This window comes from Agelaius phoeniceus, chromosome 6 (assembly GCF_051311805.1).
Source record: "Agelaius phoeniceus isolate bAgePho1 chromosome 6, bAgePho1.hap1, whole genome shotgun sequence".
NCBI classification, from domain to species: domain Eukaryota; kingdom Metazoa; phylum Chordata; class Aves; order Passeriformes; family Icteridae; genus Agelaius; species Agelaius phoeniceus.
In genome coordinates, this window is record NC_135270.1 from 41,730,428 (window position 1) to 41,750,743 (window position 20,316).

Here is a 20,316-nt window from a genome sequence, read left to right on the forward strand (position 1 = left end):
CCTAACTCCTTCCCCAAACACTTAGAAAAATTAAGCAATTCTTCTGGGTCTCTCTTTTTTCATACCACTGTTCACCATGAATTGTAGGCAAGGTTGAAGGGGGATGTCTTCAATTAATATCTTGAAATGCAAGGAAGGGCAGGCTGACAAATTTGTACTGGTGGCAGATTTCTCTCAGAAATGCTGAGAGGATACTGAGTCAAAGGTCTCTGAGAGATGAGATGTTGGATCAGGCTGCAATGCAAAAGTAAGTGTGAGATGAATGGCAGTGCTAGAAGTTCTCCTTTCCTTGCTCATCTGAGAAGGTGGAAGAAAAATTCTGATGTATAAGTGTTTGAAATGTGCTCTACTGAGCCTCCTGTGTATGGATCTCATTCACAAGTGTCTGAAGGACACTGAAGGTGCTTAGAGAGATACAGATTATAAGTACTCTAGATAGGCAGAGTACAAAGAAAGACACTCAAGAAGAAATGAAGGTCTAGCTGAGCATTTCAACAGGGATTGAGTTGCAGCTTTGCTGTATGCAGGCAAACTGTTGAACTGCTGTGAATGTAGGAATAGTGGGGTAAGTGGAAATGTGAAGCACAGAATGATAATGTTGGGGGAAAAGGGTGGTGGTAGAATTTGGATAAATAGTGAATAGCAAGTCAACCCTGTCCTTGTTCTGCTGTGCTATCAGCAGTAAGTATAAGCAAGAGGCATTAGCTCAAGTGCTAGAGCACTTCTGGAGGAAGTGCCATTTAGTACACCAGAGGGCAAGATACCTTCAAAAGGCAGTGTGTTAATAAGAGAGTGAACTGATAATATGTGTCACACCTCCAGATTAATTGTCACTTCATCTGTGTAATACTTTTTACCGTTTACTAACAAGACTGTTGTCGTAAGTGTGAAGAGAAATTACAGTAATGAGGAGAGGGATGAAGGCTAGTGGGAAATCCATAATGTCTTCTGCCCATGAGAGCCTTTTTTATTTATTAAGCAGCCTCCAGACATTTTGCTGTGGCAGCTTTTTTCAGCATGAGCTAACTTGGGCTAGAGAAGATCTACTGATATGTAACTGGGCTCTGGTTATGCAATGGGTCAAAGGGATAAAATATCTTCTGAGCATTAGACAAGCAAGTACTATTTGTGTAATAGCCAGAATGTGAGCACTAGCTTGTCCAAAGACAAGTATGTAGTATTAGGAGGGTGGGGAGGCATATTATGGACAAATGCCTTGAAAACTGGCTGCCTGGGTTTCCACAACAGAATAGGAGCATAACCCATGCAAACCAAAGGGGGCCATCACTAGGAAACATGGCAGAACTCTTAAAAATTAGATCTGTACTCCAGAAAAAAATAGTTAAATTGAGCTGAGTTCTGACTCTTGTCCTTTATAGCAATGCAAAATACTGTGATTGAAACAAAAATCACTAAAGCACATGCACTGGTGTATTTATGTTTATGATCATGCCCATCATGCTGGTACTACCCAAGCTCTTGCCTATGCTCAGAGAGAAATTAAGTTTGTCCTGGGAACAGAGTATGTTCCTGTGTGATAGACTAAGCCCAGAAAAGATTCCTGATATGACTCAGTTACCCACAGTTATCCACTGTACAGGAGTAAAGTGGCACATTGACAGATCCCATTATTCTTGGACTGTTGAATGGAGAAAAGCTGTCAATATAGATAGTCTCTAAATGATGGCTCTCTCATTTGAAGTCCACATGGAGTAAAAGAGCATGAGAAAGTAGTGTGGGCACTGATCCCTTTCCTCCCTAGCACTTTGGTGGGTGTTCTCAGTGAGGCAAGAGTGGGAGTGTGTCTGTGAGCTGTCCATGGTAAAAGCAGGTTGACCAACAGGTGTGGCTGAGCTCTGTGACATTAACTCTTTGCATAAGTGGCCTAAAATTACACTGGCAGTTATTGCAGCTGTCACATCTAGCCTGACACTTGGAAAACGTTATTTATTTCTGTCTTCTGTATCTAAAAAAAACACCTGACAAAATTTGGCTTGTTGGAGTTGCAGCCAGTGTTTGAGAAGCTGACCTACATTGTTTGTCACTCCACTGTGGATTGCAAAGCTCTCTCATGTGGCTCACAAAAGACACAGAATCTATGTTGCCCATGATGTGCAATCCCGTTTACATGCAGCGCATTGCATTAATTGCATTGCATGTAATGCAAGTTTGTGTCATCTGAACTGACAAATACTGAGAGCAGAAATAGGTCACTACCAGAGAAGAGAATGGATGTTTTATCTCTCTTATCATTGGTGTTTCTGCAGATTAAAGCTACTTTCATCTTCCATGACTGGTTTAAAAATTTCTGTGCAATCCAAAGTGTGCTTTTGTCACAAGCTGGTGCCTGAACTGAGCAGCTTTTACTGGCAGATTTCTCAGGTTTTGTCAGTTCAATAATTTTGTTATTTAAGTATAACTTAAATCTACTGTGAGAACTTCAGGACTGAAGTACAGTTTCACAAGTACAGCCATATGGCTCCTGGAAGTCACGAGCTCTCCCCATCCTTCCTGCAGGGTTTTCCAGTTTATGGAACTTTGGAAAATCAAGATTTCATTCTGTCTGGAATCCATATCCAGTGTGAGAGCCATCCAAAAAAAAGTCCATTTCTGACCTTTTACATTTCTCATTGTGCCCAGAATAGGGACGATCTTTCCTGAGGAGGGGCTGAGTGTTTTCTATTTCTCCCCTCCATAAGCTGATACTAGTTCTACAGCTGTATTTCAGTACCCATTTTAATTATAATTTCAGTCTTTTTGTGGAAAATCTCCAACATGCTGAGTTGGTGACTTGATGACTAATCCAGAAAATACTGGTGAAGGTGCTGGACTACATGGCAGAATGTATGCCCATTCCTTACTTTCTTCAGGAAACTGGAGTATAGAACTGATCTATCCTTGCATTTCCTGTTGAAGATGAGGTTTCAGACACTAAGGAATCTTAGCAGTGTTGTCACTAAACTTTTTTTGATCCAGTTTTGGAATAGCAAGTGGTACTTGGAGAATGTAGAAGGTCAAATACTTACGTTTGCATGTCAATGCTCAGATGGTATTAAGTTACTGAATTGTCTATACCTTTAGCTGATAAAAAGTTCCCCTGGAGGGGAGAAGTTACCTTCTGTTACAAAGCGGGGTGTTCTGGCTGTCCTGCTAAGCAGGTGTGAGTGGTGGACATTTTTTTTCTCACTTATACACAAAGACTACTGAATTATTGTCATTTCCAAATCCATAAGTGGGGTAAAGAGCTGAATGTAGGTACAAATTACTATTTCAGGCAAAAATAACCCAGAAGGATGTGCAATAAAATAGCCTTACCTGCGTCAATCCCAAACTTTAAATCCTTGATGTTTAAAAGAATGAAAATCAGGGGTACTACTGCCTTAATTTTATAACTCCAGTCTTCTGTCCCTTTCTGTTCCTCCCTATCTAGCAATTTTTCCTTCTCTTATTATTGCTGTTGTTCTCAAAAGATCATTAAACTCATAAGCCTGTAATGGCTAAATACCAACCATTGCAGAGAAATAGCAAAAGATGAAAGGCTGGAGAAGAATTGAGGAAACTTGTAATATTAACCAACATTGCTGCCCAAAGGAGAGAACGCTGATGGATAAAAACCTAAAGCACAGTCCTGACTTGGTCTAAACTTGTATATTTACATCCAGAATCACTGAGGTCAGAGCATGCTCCTCTGAGGGCAGTTACGAGCACATAAAGGCTAAGAACACTGTTAGTGATAAACAGCAGTGGGTTTATGAAACAGGAGTACAGCAGACAATAACCCTTCTTGATGCAATTAGATAATTAGTGGGCAAAAGGAATGCAGTGAATAGACTGACTCTGGACCATGCATGAGCTTTTGACACAAAGCTGTGCAAAATCTTATTAGGCAAATTAGATCAAATTGGTTTTGATACAAATCCTGTGAAATGAATAATGGATTTAATGACAGAATGTAAACAGAAGGGTTAGAGATATTCTTTATCCTTCTGCAAAGATGATGTCCAAAAGGACAATGCTTTGACTGTAAATACTCATTGGTTACCTGGAAGGAATGTAAAAGTGATCACTCTCAAATTTGCAGTTGACAGAACCAAAAAATACTAAAAAAAATCAGCGTAGAAAAAAATAAGAGCTAGGCTGAAAAAATGATCATTGTGAATGGGCTTTGGTAAAACAAGTGATAATTAGCACTGGGTAGTTCAAAGATGATACTGAGTCTACTTTGGAACAAGGAGAATCTCCAAATTTCGTGTTGTGCAGAGCATGGTGGCCAAAGTAGCTTATGCTCAGAGAGGTCCCAATGAGACAGGCTATCAAATTGTGTGAGCTGATGTGCATCCTGATGTCTGGCAAAGCTACTGCTCCGTTGGTCCATATGTCTTCCTGGCTGTGTGCTCTCCAGAGTGACTCTCCCCTGTAGTGCTGCAGCATTGCACTGTGCAGTTCAGGGCACCTTGCTGCAACAGAGACCCAGGGAAGTTGGAACAAATCCAGAGAAGGACCACAAAGATGCTAAAGGGATTAGAAGAAATGACCTATGATGAGGAAAGGTGAAAAGAACGAAATGTTTAGAACCTCTAAGCCTGTTACATGGGCACAGAAATAGTAACGGAGTTTCCTGTGCCAGCACGGAGGAGAGTTGGATCAAGTCTCTCTCCTTTTACATTCCTATTAAGGTAACTAGAGCCAAGCAAAATGGCTGTTCATCACTTTGAACTCTTTGCAAAAAACATTTAGCTGTTCTTCTTGAAGTTCAAGATGTTGTATCTCATTGCCAGGGGACACTCTGACTATTTAAAAATCAGCATGGGATTTCCATGAGACTTGCAGAAAGTCAGAAGCCAGAAAAGAAAAGCACATGCTCTGGAATGGCTGGAGTCACCTTAGCTGTAATCTTTGATCTCTCTTCGTGTTTAGGGCTTTAGCTCTCAAGCATGCATTCACAGCCAACCAGAACTTGCTATGTACTGCTGCCTGCTGGAAGGGAGCAGGAGGGTCCTCAGTTGTAAGGATGTAGGGGGCTTGTTTCTTGATTCACCCTCAAACACTCACTGTTTGCATGCCTTGGGGGAAGAAGGCTCCTTATTTCCCCAGGTTTTCTTTTTTCTTTTTCTTTTTCTTTTTCTTTTTCTTTTTCTTTTTCTTTTTCTTTTTCTTTTTCTTTTTCTTTTTCTTTTTCTTTTTCTTTTTCTTTTTCTTTTTCTTTTTCTTTTTCCTTTTCCTTTTTTCTTTTTCTTTTTTTTTTCTTTCTTTTTCTTCTTTTTCTTCTTCTTTTTCTTCTTCTTCTAAAATTTATTTTATCTTTTTGCTTTGTTTGTTTTATTTTTTGTTTTCTCTTCACTGCAGGAAAGTACCTTGGTAAGCGCTGTTGAGGTCATCTGTGAATGTTGGGCTATTTAAGTAACAGAAGTTGGGATTTGGGCTCCACTGATGGAATTTGCCAGTACAGGTCATCTCCCTATCATTCCTGTTTGATAGTGCTTTCCTCTGTCTATCTTGAAAATTACAACTCCAGCTCCTCTTACTGTGGAGTTCCACAGTGCAGAACAGTGTTTTATGGTTATTTTGCCTTCCATTTTAACCTTAATGTCATGTTGCTGTGTCCAGTGATCTTCATTTCTTTACGACAGATGCACTTCTCAGGTAGGGAGAGGTTCTAGAGCCTGCACAGCAGGTTTCAGCTTTGCTGTGAGATGTTAAAATCTAGTCTCAGCTAGCAAAGGTTCATCTTCCTTCACACGGTCAGCTGTCATTGGACCAGATCTGCAATATGTCTAGGTGCCCTGTGGGAATAGAGATGGATGCACCTGCAGTGATTTCTGTAACTGCTCCATGACCTCTAGTTCATTGTGGCCCTCTGGGCAAAGCATGGGCATTTATCAACTCATCACACTGTCTCTGAGAGGGCCCAAACCCTGGATTCCTCTCAAGTAACACCAGGCAAAGCAGCTGAGGAACGTGAGATGCCTGCCCATATTCTCAAGGTCAACAGTCTTGCCAAAAAACAAACTTGGCTGATCGATCCCAGAGATAGGAGATGAGGTCAAACTTTGAGGATGAAACAGAGAAGGGAAAATTAGGAGATACTTAGGTCAAATGAGATCATAAGGATGCAGGACCGTGAATTTACTGCATATCAAACATCTATATTCCTATCATCAGACTCACAGATGTGATACATAAAAGTGTGCACTCCAGCTTTGCTGATTCGCAGAATGTTTTGTCCTGTCCCCTGATGGATTTGAATCCTTGGGAGAAGGAGTTGCCACAAATAACAGGTAAATAGGCTGAAACTGAAATAGAAATTACCCACATGACCATGGTGTGGAAACTTTAAAACAAGCAGAGGTTCCAAGAAGAAAAGTCAAGCATCTCAAGTCAGTCAGAATTCTTTGCCATGTCATTAGGAAAATGCATGTTTAGTTTTTCTTAAAGCCTTTGACAAATTGTCTTGCTGAAGGGAAAATTTAACCTCTCAGGTTAATACTATTATCAATTAAAAGGTGTCAAAGACCCTACTCAGAAAAGAAAGAGAAGTCAATTTTCAGCATGATAAAGGTTAACATGCATTACCCACAAAGATCAGTATTGTGGTGTTTGAGCCATGTGTTAATGATCTGGGAAGTGGGTGAACAATGAGACTGCAGATGAAATCAAATTACCAAGGAAGAGTGAAGAACTCCGGAGGATCCTAATAAAGCTGGCTGTGTGGCCTGCACAGCATAGTAGCACATGAAATACACTGTTGACTATTAAAAAAACATTGCACACCAGAACGGTTAATTTGATTTTTTCATACATCTTAAATGATTCTAAATTAACTGTAGCAACTCAGGAATAAGATGGAGTGTTGCACTAAATAACTTCCTAATGCTATTTGTTGAAGAAATGGTAACAATTCAGGTTTTCATTTAAAGAGGGGAAAAAAGCAAACAGTGCAAGGAGTTACATAATATGTAGACTGAAAATAACTTCGAAAATATTGTAACGTCACTAGGTAATGGCGTGTCTTTGCCTTGACTACTGTCCAGACCTTCAGCTGGAGAAGTGATGGAACAGTGCCAGTTCCATGCTGCTGAGGAGCTGGCTCATTGAACTCTGTTCTGGACTGAACAGAAATAGCCAGACTACAGGAAGTTCAGAGATGGATGATGAAGCAGATAAGAGATCTGCAAAATCTTCTGCATGGAGAGCAATCATATAGATAATGAAGAGCTGAATGAGGAGAACATGGCAAAACTACATTTCCTGAGAAGGAGAGTCAGGAGATGTTCAGGGATCCTGACAGACTGTGAATATATTATAGGCAAATAAAACTGGGATTTGTTCATACACCGCACAAGTAATCCCTGAAACTCATTGCTGTAAATATCATAACATTTAGCAATCTTCCAAAAAAAGACTGAACACTTTTAAAAGGAATAAGACTATCTGTGATGAAAATAAATACAAAATGCTTGAAAAGTTCTTTCCTGAACTGAAATGGTGACGTTCTTTCCGTAAATTTTAGAGTATAACCCCTCTTTAAGAAGTGGGAATTTGTGTGGCCATGCAAAAGCTCAATACTAGTAAATAGAAGAAAGATTAAGATTTAAGACTGAGCAGATGATTTTTTGAGCAGATGATTTTTCCTTCTGTTTTGAAGCTCCTCTTTTAGTGATGATAGTGCAGCAGGGCAGGGTAAAGGGTGAGATGCAGTGAGAGAAGGAGTTAAACTTGAAAATTAATCAAAGACTTCTTTATTACAAATGAAAAAATGAAAATCCAATCTGAGCCAGTCCTTTCTGCAGAATATGCTACTGAACATTTTGCATAAAGCTAGGACAGCCCATTCTCTACCAAACACCTTTTTCACCTGGTCTGCCACAGAGAAGCTTGTTTCCTTCTGCTGTCTCAGGGTAGATGGTGCTCTGGGTAGACTGTGCTTCATCAGCACTCATGCTCCTTCCCAGCACTGCAGCCTGTGAAGAGCCTGAAATTATGATCTACACGAAGAGCTTTGTCTTTAGTGTGAGTCTGTGGGGAGCAGGTGGGCTGGTCTTAGTCAATTGTACCAATATTCCTCAAGAAGAGCCTGCATGGGGTTGAACTTCCTGAGCCAACTGGAGTTGGACTGAGGTGGCAAAAGGAGGGCTCTCTTTTGAGTAAACCTGGAATGGGGTTTGGCCAGGCGGTTGCTGAGTGCTTTGCTCTCTCCCCGCAGGCTGCTCGGCAGAATGGCCACGGAGGAGCGGCACCTCTCCTCCAGCTGTGGGTCCTTCATCAAGACCGAGCCCTCCAGCCCCTCTTCTGGCATCGACGCCATCAGCCACCACAGCCCAAGCGGCTCCTCCGACGCCAGCGGTGGCTACGGGATGGCCATGGGGGGCCACCCCAATGGCCTGGACTCGCCACCCATGTTCAACGGCACGGGCATCGGCGGCGGGTCCTGCCGCAAGCGCTACGATGACTGCGCCAGCGCCATCATGGAGGACTCGCCCACCAAGTGCGAGTACATGCTCAATGCCATCCCCAAGCGGCTGTGCCTGGTGTGCGGGGACATTGCTTCGGGGTACCACTACGGCGTGGCTTCCTGTGAGGCATGTAAAGCCTTCTTCAAGAGGACTATTCAAGGTATGGCGGGAAGGAATGCGAACTGAGGCATTCACTCCATAGAAATAAAGGGACATGGCCCCAGATGTTGCTGAGATTGTGGTGTCGTATAAAAGGGGGAAAGGGAGAATGAATGTAATGCACCTAACTCTCCATCCTTTTGTATGCTTCCTCTCTCCTCCTGCTCAGTTCTGGTCCTTCCAAATCAACATGGACATGGAGTTAGACTATGTGATGGTAGGAACCTTTGCTAAATTCCATGCCTGACTGGCTACCAGATTTGGGTATGTGGACTTGTGGATCTTCTTGCCTCTTCTAGTGGCACTGATACTATGAGAATGTGGCAGCTAGTGGAGTAGGGCCTGGACAGGAAGTGCTTTGCCTTCTAATGGTGTTTTAAGGCCCATTTGAAGAGTAGATGCTTCTGCCAAGAGATGGAATTTATGTAGACATATCTGTACCCTGAGGTGAAAGCTCCAGCATTACAAGAGTAGAGAAATTCTACTGTCCTACTAGTCCTGATAGGTAGCAATGAAATCCATACAAACCTCAGCACAAATCTGGACAGAGAACTTTTGTGATAGTCAGTCTTTTTCTCCTTTTTCCAGTTTCACCAACCTTTTTCATTAAGATGCATATTCTTTGAAGATAAAAAAAACTAGGCACTGAAGAAGATCAAGTTTTTGTCAGCCCCACTAAGGACGAGCAATTCCTCAGGTGATTTTGAAAACCTCAATGCACGCATGTGTAGATGAATTGCGGTGCGTTGCTCCTTCATGTATAGTTCACATATGAGGAGCATGGCTGTGTCCTGACTGCCAAAAGTGTGCTTGCAGATGTGCACATGTGCAGCTACAATATAATCAAAAGCAGGAGTGCATCCAAACAACTTCCAATATCCGTGGATGCTTGGGTATACTTATATACACATGGCCCATGTGAGCAAACATGCCTGGAAGTACAGATACTCCCTTTATTTCCTCCACTAACTGGAAAAAGGACAGGATCATTCACCTGCCAGTGGGAAGTGTATTGGGTTTGCCCAAATATGGAATGCTGACTGAAGGCAGCTCTACAGTTAGCAGGCAACTGTGCATGTACTTGGCTGCTGGCTAGGGTTAGTCCACCACATCAATACTTCCTTGCCTCCTGTGAAATGAAAGAAATGCACATGTGGAGAGACCACTCACTTTGTTAATTGAATGGATCTGATTACACTATGTTGCTGGGGATGTTCAACTCTTGAGCAGTACAGGGTGCAGTTTATCCCAGGTCTCCTCAAAAGTCACTATATCTGTCTTGTTTTCATAGATTTCAGATATCTCTCCTTAATGTGGAAATCTAGCTGTGGAAATAATTACTCTGCCCCACTGATACTTCCTTCTTTATTATACCATGGCCATCTCAACAGGCCTAGCATTGGCCTGTTCCCTGGCAGGGTTTCTGTGATTTGTCACTGCTGAATCTCTGTGATTGAATGTGAACTTTTACTTGCATTTCTGTCAGCACTGACTCCATCCTTTCTCCAGCCCTTGGATCCTTCCTAGTGTTTCTTTTAGGCACATTCAGGTGCTCAGGCAGGGACAAGGTAGCACTCTGAAGCAAAGTCCTGGTGTCTTCTAATACAGGGAAAGACCAGATAATTAACCCTTCATGGAAGTGATACTGGAGGACTCTGTGGCAGAGGAGAAGAGATCTTGAGAAGGAGAAAAAGACATAGGAACTTTCTCTCTGAAAACTCTTCAAAAGTAAATAATGCATGGTAGCAGAACATGGAGCCTGTATCAGCCAGGTGATATGCCAGTTTACTGAATCCCAACAGGGGAGAGTGCTTCCCTCCATCTTCCTTTCCCTAGCAGAGCCATATTCTTTCTCCCTGTGGTTCCCTAATTGATTGCCTGTTAACATGTAGCAGATGTGGGGCGGGGAAAGGAATAAGTGGAAATTTCTCTCACCCTGTCATCAGCTTGGGCTGGCAACTGAGGTACCAAAATGCTTTTATTTCTCAGAGAGATTCAAGTGTGCTGTGCCTGAAGGTGAGCAATTTCAGCTAGGGTGCTGAAGGCTGAGCCCAAGGAAGTGGGCAGCAAACAGGTCTGCAGAATTTGGTAGAGTCAAGAAAATGCACTGTTCCCAGGGCTCTGCTGCTGTGGGAGTGATATCCAAGTATAGCCCTGGGTGTGCAGAGGAAAGGATTTAAGGATCAAATGAAAGAGGAGGCGAGTGGCAAGAGCATTTCCAAAAGGAAAGCATTTCCATTATCCTGCAACTTTATTATATTCAGTAGCTGTTTGAAGCATCTAACAGACAAAGTGAAACATCTTCATCCAGGCTGCCTAACACTGATGTGGGCTCTGCAGAAAGGATGCAGATGTGTATGTTGTATAACTGCTTTCCCAGTGTCCTAGTACCAAAATCTTGCCATGATTCAGTATGCGGGAGTGGCATTGACTCAATGGTTTGAGCACTGAGGTGGAGCAATGAGCCCAGGACTTCCCAGATGCTCAAGAGATGGAATAGGTAAACTCATCATCAGGCTTTTGTGGTCTTGGACAAGCCACTTCCCTTCTCTGTGCTTGAGTACTGACAGGTGAAAAACTCATGAATACTATGACAGTACTTACTCTGCTGGCCTTACACGAGTGTGCTGCCATAAAATGGGTCTGAATCTGTGCTGAGTTACTAAACTACTGCTGCCCTATCTAGACACCCCTGATCATGAAGCAGAGCTTCATATCAGGTCCCACTGCCCACTAGCCCTGCCCTCTCCCCCCGCTACAAATTACCTCGTGCCTATTACAGTTTTTTAAGCTGCATTAACTCACATAAAACCTGCATATCTTGAGGCAAGAGTATCTTGCAATGGCCTTTTGACTCTCTCTGCTGCTCTAGCAGCAGCAGAAAGAAGGGACATCCAAGCTGCAGGCCTTCTGTAAGCATGATGACTTTTTTGCAGCTGACTTTCACTTGGCCAGGTGAGGCCAGGTTGTCATGGACAGCACAAGGGCTGCTGCTTTTCAAATGATGGGGAGAAGATAGACTGAGAGCCAGCATGGACATGGCTGAATATCTCTGAGGTCACTAATATTGCTGTGTGGGAATTTTCTGTCAGTAGGATTTTTCGAAAGAAAAGTGGAATTTTTATCAAGTCAGATTTCCTCAAGAAAAATTTTGATGATAGGAGAAAAAAAAAGTAGGCAGGAGAATCCAAACCATTGATTCCCTTCTAGCTGAAATGGAGTGTTTGGTTTTCCTGAGCTAGGACAGGAAGACAGGATCACCCAACACACCCTTAACGTGTCCCACAGATTATGGGGAAGTGTCACACCTCTGTCCTTTCTTATGTTGTGTTACATTGCCCAAGGATCAAGGCCTGGAAACCCGTGTGGCATTTCCACTTTGCAGTGTTGGCAATGCTTGAGACAGAAAAATGAAAACCTGAGGTGAGATGAGAGAACACATCCCTGGGCTGCAGGTCTTTCTCTCTGAACATGATATTTTGAACCCCAGGATTATATTTCCCATGCTTTGAAGCAGTCAGAAATCCTAAACTGACCTGAAGCATTTTCAGTCTCAGCTAGGCTGACAAAATTTTAATCCTGTTTCTCTATCATTGTACTGTTTCATGGGATTATATTCTAGTAGCAGTTTGCATTTACCTCACCTGACTGTGAATATTGTGGAATGTGCAATCTAGTGCAGATAGGAGAGAATCTGAGTTCAGACATGTTTAAGTGTGCTGCCATTGGTGCTCAAGAGATGTCTGATTTGAAATGAAAGATTTCATACTAGTTGAATGTAAAGGAATGAGTCTGTTACATAAAATATAGTTCTGGATGTTTATAAATAAAAGCTTTTTTAATTTCGGTTTCATGGAAATCCTAAGGAATCCTTTCATCCAAATTTAGACAAAGGCAAATACTGGATTTTTTTGCAGGATAGAAATTCTCAATCAAAGTCTATTCCTTCTCTTAATAGTTTGCTCAGTAAGTAGAGCATTATGTATCAGTCAAATATATTGTCATTCTCTTTTGTTCATTAATTGTTACAACTAGTAGGTAGTTTTGCCTACTTTGAATATTGACTAATAAGAGTGCGGTGTAACAATATGAGTCCTTTATTATTCAATATACTCATGACTGTAACTACCTTGCATCTATTTTTCATCTTCAAATGGTGAAAATAAAGGCTATTTCTAAAATGACCCAATATTATAGAATAAAAACTCAAAGCTCAGCAAAACATTGGAGATTCAAAGAGACACATTTACCATCATCTTCTGGATAGGAAAATTGTGTTAGGCAAAGTGTCTGCATCTGTGGATTTTCAGCTTGAGTCTTGCAAGCTTCAAGCTGAGTGTAGCAACAGAACTGCTGTGTTGGGATTTCTTTACACCAATAAGGGGCTTAAAAGGTGGATATTGCAGCTCAGAAGACTTGTAGGGATTTATAACAGGCTTGTAATAAAGTCTTCTAGGGCTTTCTGGTTCTTGTTGTGGTGCTTGGAGTGGCTCCTAGGAAGAGGAGTGGTTGACAGAGGTTTTCCTGAGCAGAAGAGTGTTGCAATCCACACTCACAAAGGAGGTTTTGTGTCCCTACAGTAGCATCCACATCAGCTGGGCACTGTCCTGTCCTGTCCTTCTCAGAAATGTCCCTGCTACTTTTCAGGTGGGAGTTCACAGCTTTCCAAAAACTTCTAAAGCTTACCCAGGGTAAGTGCAGTATTTCATGATCTGGTGCTTGGCTGCTGCTTACTATTCACAGATCAGTTGAATCTAAAAAACCATCTTCAGTGCAACCTCAGCTGTATTAACCTAGTGTTTTCTGTTTGCCTCAGTACATCTGTAGAGCGAGCTCTGTGCAGAAGGATCTTTTCTGTGGAAGTTCTGTAAAATATTTCTGTGCCTGAAACCCTATAGACAAATTTGCTGCTGATAGGGAGCCCCAGAACCCCCATCCTGCATGCTTGTGCAAGCAGGAGGCTGATTTGAGTGAGGTTTTGTGAAATGTCCAAGCCTTCTTTTGTGAGCAGGAGGCAGGTGTGCCACCCTGAGGAGGCAAACAGTGCTGGTGTTACACCTATATGTATCCTGTTTTCCTTGTAGCATCATTTGAATCCTTTTATTTGAAAGCTGAGGCTTAAAAAATAACCCTTCTTACCTCATGCATATCACTGAGAGATACTCCTCTGATTTTCACAAAGTACCTCTCCTCACACCAGGGCTTGAGCTGTGATGCCTCAGCTAGAAGGACTAATTGAAGTGAAGAGCAATGAAGAAGAAACAAGAAAAAGCAAGATGGGCTTTTTTTAGCAAACAGAAGCTGAAAATTATTTAAGGACTTTATTGGCTATTTTTATCCAGTCTTTCCTGGGTTTCCTTGCACAAAAGCTTTCTAGAAAGGTAGAACCAGCAACAGGGAGTGGCTTGTGTCCCCAGTGCTGTACTGATTTCAAGCTCTGTTCCCCTGAGACCCCTATCCCTAATTTAAGCAGGAGATGGGTGGGATTTTCTGTGCTCCCCAAGCTCAAGGAGGCATTCTTGTCTTCCCAGTCCATCCTGTTCCAGAGAGGTAGGGTAAATGTAGGGTCTCTTGAAGTTTTGGTGTACAGTTTTTTCAGGTGCTACTGATTATATGTGCACTAAAAAATACATTCCAAATTGTTTAACAGTCAGAGGTCTAATTTTGCAGACAATAGGGCAGTTTTGCAGTTCTCCAGCATAAAGAAGCATGATCTATCACTTTAATAGTCCTTTGCTGTTTTGTAGCATCTCTCATCTAAGGGCTTTAAAGTACAGTTACACCTTATTGAATAAAGACTCACAGTCTCTCCAGAAGGTAGGTTTGGTGTTCATTTCATTTTGCAGATGAGCAAACTAGGACATGGTGAGGAAGTGATTTGACCTCCAAGGTGATATATGAAGGCTACAAGAAATCCAAACTCTGATCTGTTCACCTACCACTTGATTACCATTTTTAAGGTAAATCTTGTGCCATAGCATTGCTGAGGTTCTACCATTTTTTAAGATCAAATGTAACTATTTTCTAAGTAAAGGAAATCTCTCTAATAAGCAACAGCTCAAAGCAAGGCCTTGTCTATTGAATTATCCCCCTTTTCCCCCCCATTTCCTTCTGGGGCACATAATTTACAGTTCATGACACACAGAGACTTCACTCATGTTTTGTAGTTGCATACAGAGTTGTCCATGTCTGTGTGCACCTTTGTGTGCTGACACTCTTCTGCAGGACTTTGCAGCATGCCCAGCTGCTGCAGTGAAGGGAAGCTCTCTCTGAGGGCCCTGTGCTGGCAGCTGGGCTGGTGATGTGACTGCCAGCCACTGGGAGACTGTTGGAATTTCGATGAGTTAATCTCATCACTTTATCACAGGGCACTTACAGAAATTACAGGGAGCTGTGAGCAACTCACTGTGCTGGCAGCCAGCCCCAGGACCCATAAAAGAAATTGAGACACAAAAAAAAAAAAAAAAAAAAAAAAAAACCCCAAAAAAACCCCCGAGAACTCTGGTAAACTTTGGAAATGGCAGGTTTTTTTCTGGTCAAGTTCTGCTTGGGTAATGCTGATTGTGCCTTCCCTAGTGATGCCCCTGCTTTCTGCAGTAATGGCAGGCATTGCCCCCAGCTGTGGCTCTCAATCTCTGCAGTGCACAGCATCTTTTGGGGCCTGAGATAAAACTCCCAGTGCTCAGGCTCCTCTGAGGCTCCTTTAGCAATCACGATCCCAGCACAGACGCGTGTTTGAGAGCTGCTTATTCGAGCTGCACATGGAGTGTGTACAGGGTAACCAGTGCCTACACATCTCTGACACTCTCCCAATTAGTTGTGGTGTAGGATTTGTAGACTCCTTCCAGTCTATGCTTGCCAAAGGATCCAGGGAATAGAGGCATGGGGAAGCCTGGGGATCTGCTTGACGCTATGGAGGGACCTTGAGCTTCCAGATGAGAGCTGTCACTGTCTCCCACTGCTATAAAGGCTCAGCGTCCTTACTGTAGTGTCACTGTGTTAGGGGGCAAATTTTTGGCTTTTGGACCACAAAACATGAAATCTAGTATCTCTCCAGAGCTCTGATCATGTCTTTGGTCAGAAAGGTTGGCATTCAAACAAAGGCAAAAAAAAAAAGTGAGACTGTGTCTGAGATTTTTCCCAGGTTTGCTCCTGCTCTGTTCCTTCCTGTGCGGGGCATGGCAAGTATCTGATCATGAGATCAAGGCCACCATACTCATGGGTCTGTAATGTGCTGGAGCTCTGTGTCTAGAACAGGAATTGGTTTATTACCTTGAGATCTAGCTTGAATCTCAATTTCCAGCTCTCTGAGAATGTTGATACATGGCTGGCTATTGAAATTCAGATGCTGCACAATGACGAAATACAGCCTGAGTGGAAGCAACTTGTGCAGCACACTCTGTTCTTGCTGACAAACTGCATTTGGGGGCAGATGAGCAGTGGTGAGAGGAATGGGGTGGCTGGGCTGAAGCTTAGGGGAAGTTGCAAGTCTTATGACAAAACAAGAAGCAAGAAGAAGAATGTTTATAGCTAGTAGGCTGACCACCTTTAGGCTTTGGGAGTTGGGTGCTCCTGGGGTTTCACTCAGCATGGGCCAAGAATAATGAGATAAATCAAATGGTGCTTTCTTTCTTTTGATTCTGTGCTTTGTTTTTCCACTCAGAAATCCAAGGGGCTTTCCAATAGCTTAATGAACCCCAAGGTCTATTAACCACTCCCAGAGATTGATATGTTTCAGATTGTTGATCTTTATTTAGAGGAGGGAAGGTCTTGCACAAAACACAAAAATCCATTAGAAAAGTAGGAATAGAAATCAAGTCTTGTCCCAGTATTACTAAACTGTAAACTATACTTCTAATCTGATGCTATACAAAGTCCATATTGTGTGTTCTCTCAGCTCTTACCTACACTTCTCCCTACAGGTCTGATTGAACTCTCAAACCTCAGTTTCCTACTCTAAATCATTAAACCAGCTTTTCTATTGTTCCACCCATGTAGAGCTTAGGTACCTTTTTCAGTGCTGCCTGATTTACCAGTAACTAGACTGCCTTAAATGTGTTGTCATTGTCAATGCATCAGTGCCAAGTTTAGATTTCCAGTCCAGCTCCTCAGCAAACATTGCCCAGCCCTCTTCAGAAACATCAGCTCAAAGTGAATGGCAGGATTCTGTTTGTTGTCTTCTAGTACTAAATAATTGTTGTCTTATACTGTGATCCAGCATAATTCCACTTACATCCTTTTATCAGACCCTTGCATCCCTGTTTTGGTTATATTTTGGCTTATAATAAAATATGATGTGATTAAAAATAAATTTGGGGTGCTTCTTTCTAGTTTTGTCTTATAGGCAGTGTTGAGGGGTGATCATAAATAAAAGGGAATGAGGAAAGTGGGAAGGGGGAAAGAATCCTGTGCAGAGGATGACAGCAGGTACACAAGGACTAATAAAATAAAAATGTAAAGATTGCACAGAGAACCCATGTTCATTTTACAGGCCATGTTACCCACCTCTCTCAATGCAGACCTATTGCTTCCTTGCTACCTGTAGTATGCCAGCTGGCAGGAGGAAGCAAAGGAGAAAATGCTGTCTCTGAGCTCCCTGGTTGCCCAAGCAGGACAAGAAAGGGCAGGTGACATCCATCCCACAGACATGGAGCAAGACTGGCAGCAAGGGAAATTCTAGTAATGACTGAACTGCTCCCACTCTCATCCCTGGACTTCAGGGAGCAGCCCAGGTTTCAAGGGGTGCAGCACAAGGGATGATGACATGCCTGGAGGACACGTGCCTGAAAGCCCAGCACTGCTGTCATCCCCTTGGCTGGGTCAGCAGGGTAGAGTCCCAGAGGATGTGTGTGTAAGTGAATGAGCAAACATGCAACATTTACAGACTGATGGTGATGGAAATATCTGGGCACTGCAGCCTATCCATGGGGAGAACATGATTCCTGGGTGACCATGTCTGTGTTTGCTTTCAGGGAATATTGAGTACAGCTGCCCGGCCACCAATGAGTGTGAGATCACGAAACGGAGGCGCAAGTCCTGTCAGGCCTGTCGCTTCATGAAATGCCTCAAAGTGGGGATGCTAAAAGAAGGTAAGACAGAGACAGAATGAAAATTTTCTCTGTCCCAACAGTGTCTGGGATTCCAGACCTTGCAGAATCTCCCAGGCTAACTACATGCTTGCCCTCTTTGTGTTTCTGAATGTATCTTTCTACAGGCTTTGTTAGAGAGTCAGGATGGGCAGTGACCAAGGGGGCAGTCCAGAGAGGACAGTGGTTCTAGTCAGGGCTCTCGTGCTCTGTTATTAAACAACTGGAAACTGGTGGTGCCAGGCCCTTTCCTTTCCCAAAGGAACCCTGGGCTGGAGGGTGTTTCTCTTCTTGCACTCTCGTAATTTTTTGGTGTTGAGGAGGAGAGGCTCTCATTACTGGGTTGGCAGCTCTTCATAAGGGAAGGATGGAGTTAATTCATAGCTGTGCCACAGTGTGCAATGAAAGTCTGCCTGTATTACCACTCAGGAGACTTTCTGAAGATGGTTGGTAGCACAGGTTTGTCTGGGAGCTGTGGGTCCCCTGCTCTGCATACTCAGGCTGTGTTTTGCTCAGCCTATTGATCTGTTCAGCACTCTTTGAGCAGTGTTCAGCTTCTCTCCTGTGCTGTTTTTCCTCCCACACCCTCCTTTTCAATCCTTGTCCATTCAAGAGGAACCACAGGGAATTCAGTGGCAATTAAACACATTCTTATGGATTGACTTTAAAGGTTTGTTTCCCTTGGGTCCCTCTGGGAAAGGCAGTGAGGGGAGGAGGGGAAAGAAGGAGAAACACTGCACATAGCCCTCTGCATCACTGTGTCAGCAGAGCGAGGTCCTCTCAGCTTAACCACAAGAAGCAGCTGTGGTTATGCACGAGTCCTGTATGCTGGAGCCAAGATGCCAGCATACAACTTTCTTCCAGGTCATAACATCACAGCAGCTGGTAATAAATTGTACAATGTCAGTTGAGTGTGTATTGCTTCTCACTAGAGCTCTCTCATTTCTTGAGAGGCAGGTTGATGGCAGCCAGTGTTGTTAAGAATGTAGATTAGACTTAAACCCATTTTGTTCTTTGATGGATGTGTAGTTTCTGAGGTTAAATATCTTTCTTCTAGAGCATACCAGTTACCACGGGAGGAGATGCAAGCTTCTGCAGTTCGGCCCTTCCTGACCTAGGTGTAGAGGTGGTGGGCTCAGAGCATCTTGATCTCCTACTGGGAGGGAGGCACCTGCTTTGTAGTTAGAGACCACTGGAAACCTGCTTCTCTTCATGTGGTAGTTCAGGGAGGGGGTGTATCCCACTACCCACTAAAGCCAATATACACTGGTGACACTGGCTTTAGTGGCAGTGCAGGCTGTTAATGCACTGTAGCCTATTCATATGAATCCCACAAACAACCTTAAATGCCTGTAGTGGCTCCAGGCATTCTGCAGAGCAGCTGCACAGGTTCAGGCTTGCTGGCTGCCAGTGTCTGTGCTGTCCTGCTTCTGAGCAGTTGAGCCTCTTGGAGCTGGCAGCTAGGGGAGCAGTCACAGGGGCAGTGCTGGTGTGCTGGCATCTCTGCTTCCAGTTCTGGGAGTTCAGCACTGTTCAGAGTAGGGTCCTGTGAAGGGTTTTATGTCTTAGCCTCCAAGTTCTGTGAAAACAGTTAACTCCTTCCAGACCAGAGTTAGTCTGGAAAGCAGTGTAAATTCACTCGTACCACATTGTGCCTGAACTCCCAAACCCTGTGGGATACTACCCGTGGCAAACTGAAATTTGACTCTATGGCTGCTTTTGTGCTGAAGTGTATTAAGTTATTCATATAGGGATTGATCAGGCATCATTAAAGTCACTGGGGAAGAGTGGTTTGCTATTGATGTTAGTGTATCTATGATCCTGCCCATAATATTTAGAGCTGTGGAAAATACAGCATAAAGATTTATTGATAGCAATGGGATACAAGAGCACATGATAATATCAAGAAGAGCAGAGGAGACTACCCTAGCAATCTGCAAATAGGGGTCCTGTGTCCTAACAGAGAGTGGTCAAGTGATGTTGGGCAGGCATCTTTTTTTCTTTCTTTTGCTCAGTATCCCAAGCTGAGAAATAAGGGTCATACTGCTTTGCTTTGCAAGATAATTGTGAGGACCAATTAGTTAACTTTATGTGAAGCTTGGTGGAAGCACAAAGTATTAGTATACAGAACTCAATCAATATACATCTTTAAAAGCCAAATCCAAGAAGGGAGAAAAATGGTGTCACATGATTTGGTCTCCACAGAGCCAAGATTTTCTAGAAAGAACAAATCCATAATTGTTTGAATTGCTCAAAATGCAGAATTGACAAGGGATTTCAGATTAGAAAAGGTTCAATGGTCTTTTCCATCTCTGATCTGTCGTCCTATTAGCTCATCCATCCTTTTTCTCTGCCAAGGCACGAGTGCTCCCAACTGTACCATTCTAGTAGTTTAACTGTTTTTAAGAATCCCTGATGTTTCGGTTTCCCCAGAGAGCCTATTCTGTAGTCTCCAAACTCTCATTAAGACAAGAGGTCTCTTGATATTTGGATTATGATTATTTTCCCTTTTAATAGATCCCCTTTCTACTTTTCCTTGGTGTACCTCTCTCATCATCCCTGGGTTCATGCATGGCAGAAGGTTGCTAAGCCATGATCTCTGTCCTGCTTGATTATCA

The 20,316-nt window shown here is 42.9% G+C and overlaps 2 protein-coding genes across 4 annotated transcripts in view; one reads left to right on the forward strand and one right to left on the reverse strand.

Moving 5' to 3' along the window:
* Positions 1-20,316, reverse strand: part of LOC143694378 (uncharacterized) — a 470,045-nt gene that overhangs the window by 311,058 nt on the left and 138,671 nt on the right. The gene's annotated exons all lie outside the window — the stretch shown is intronic.
* ESRRB (estrogen related receptor beta) overlaps positions 1-20,316 on the forward strand; it is a 127,823-nt gene that overhangs the window by 78,226 nt on the left and 29,281 nt on the right. For all 3 annotated transcript variants that reach the window (XM_077180519.1, XM_077180520.1, XM_054634005.2), the window contains exons 2-3: positions 8,204-8,613; positions 17,585-17,701. In XM_077180519.1, coding sequence (XP_077036634.1) covers positions 8,204-8,613; positions 17,585-17,701 — 527 coding nt within the window. The remainder of the gene's footprint in view (positions 1-8,203; positions 8,614-17,584; positions 17,702-20,316) is intronic.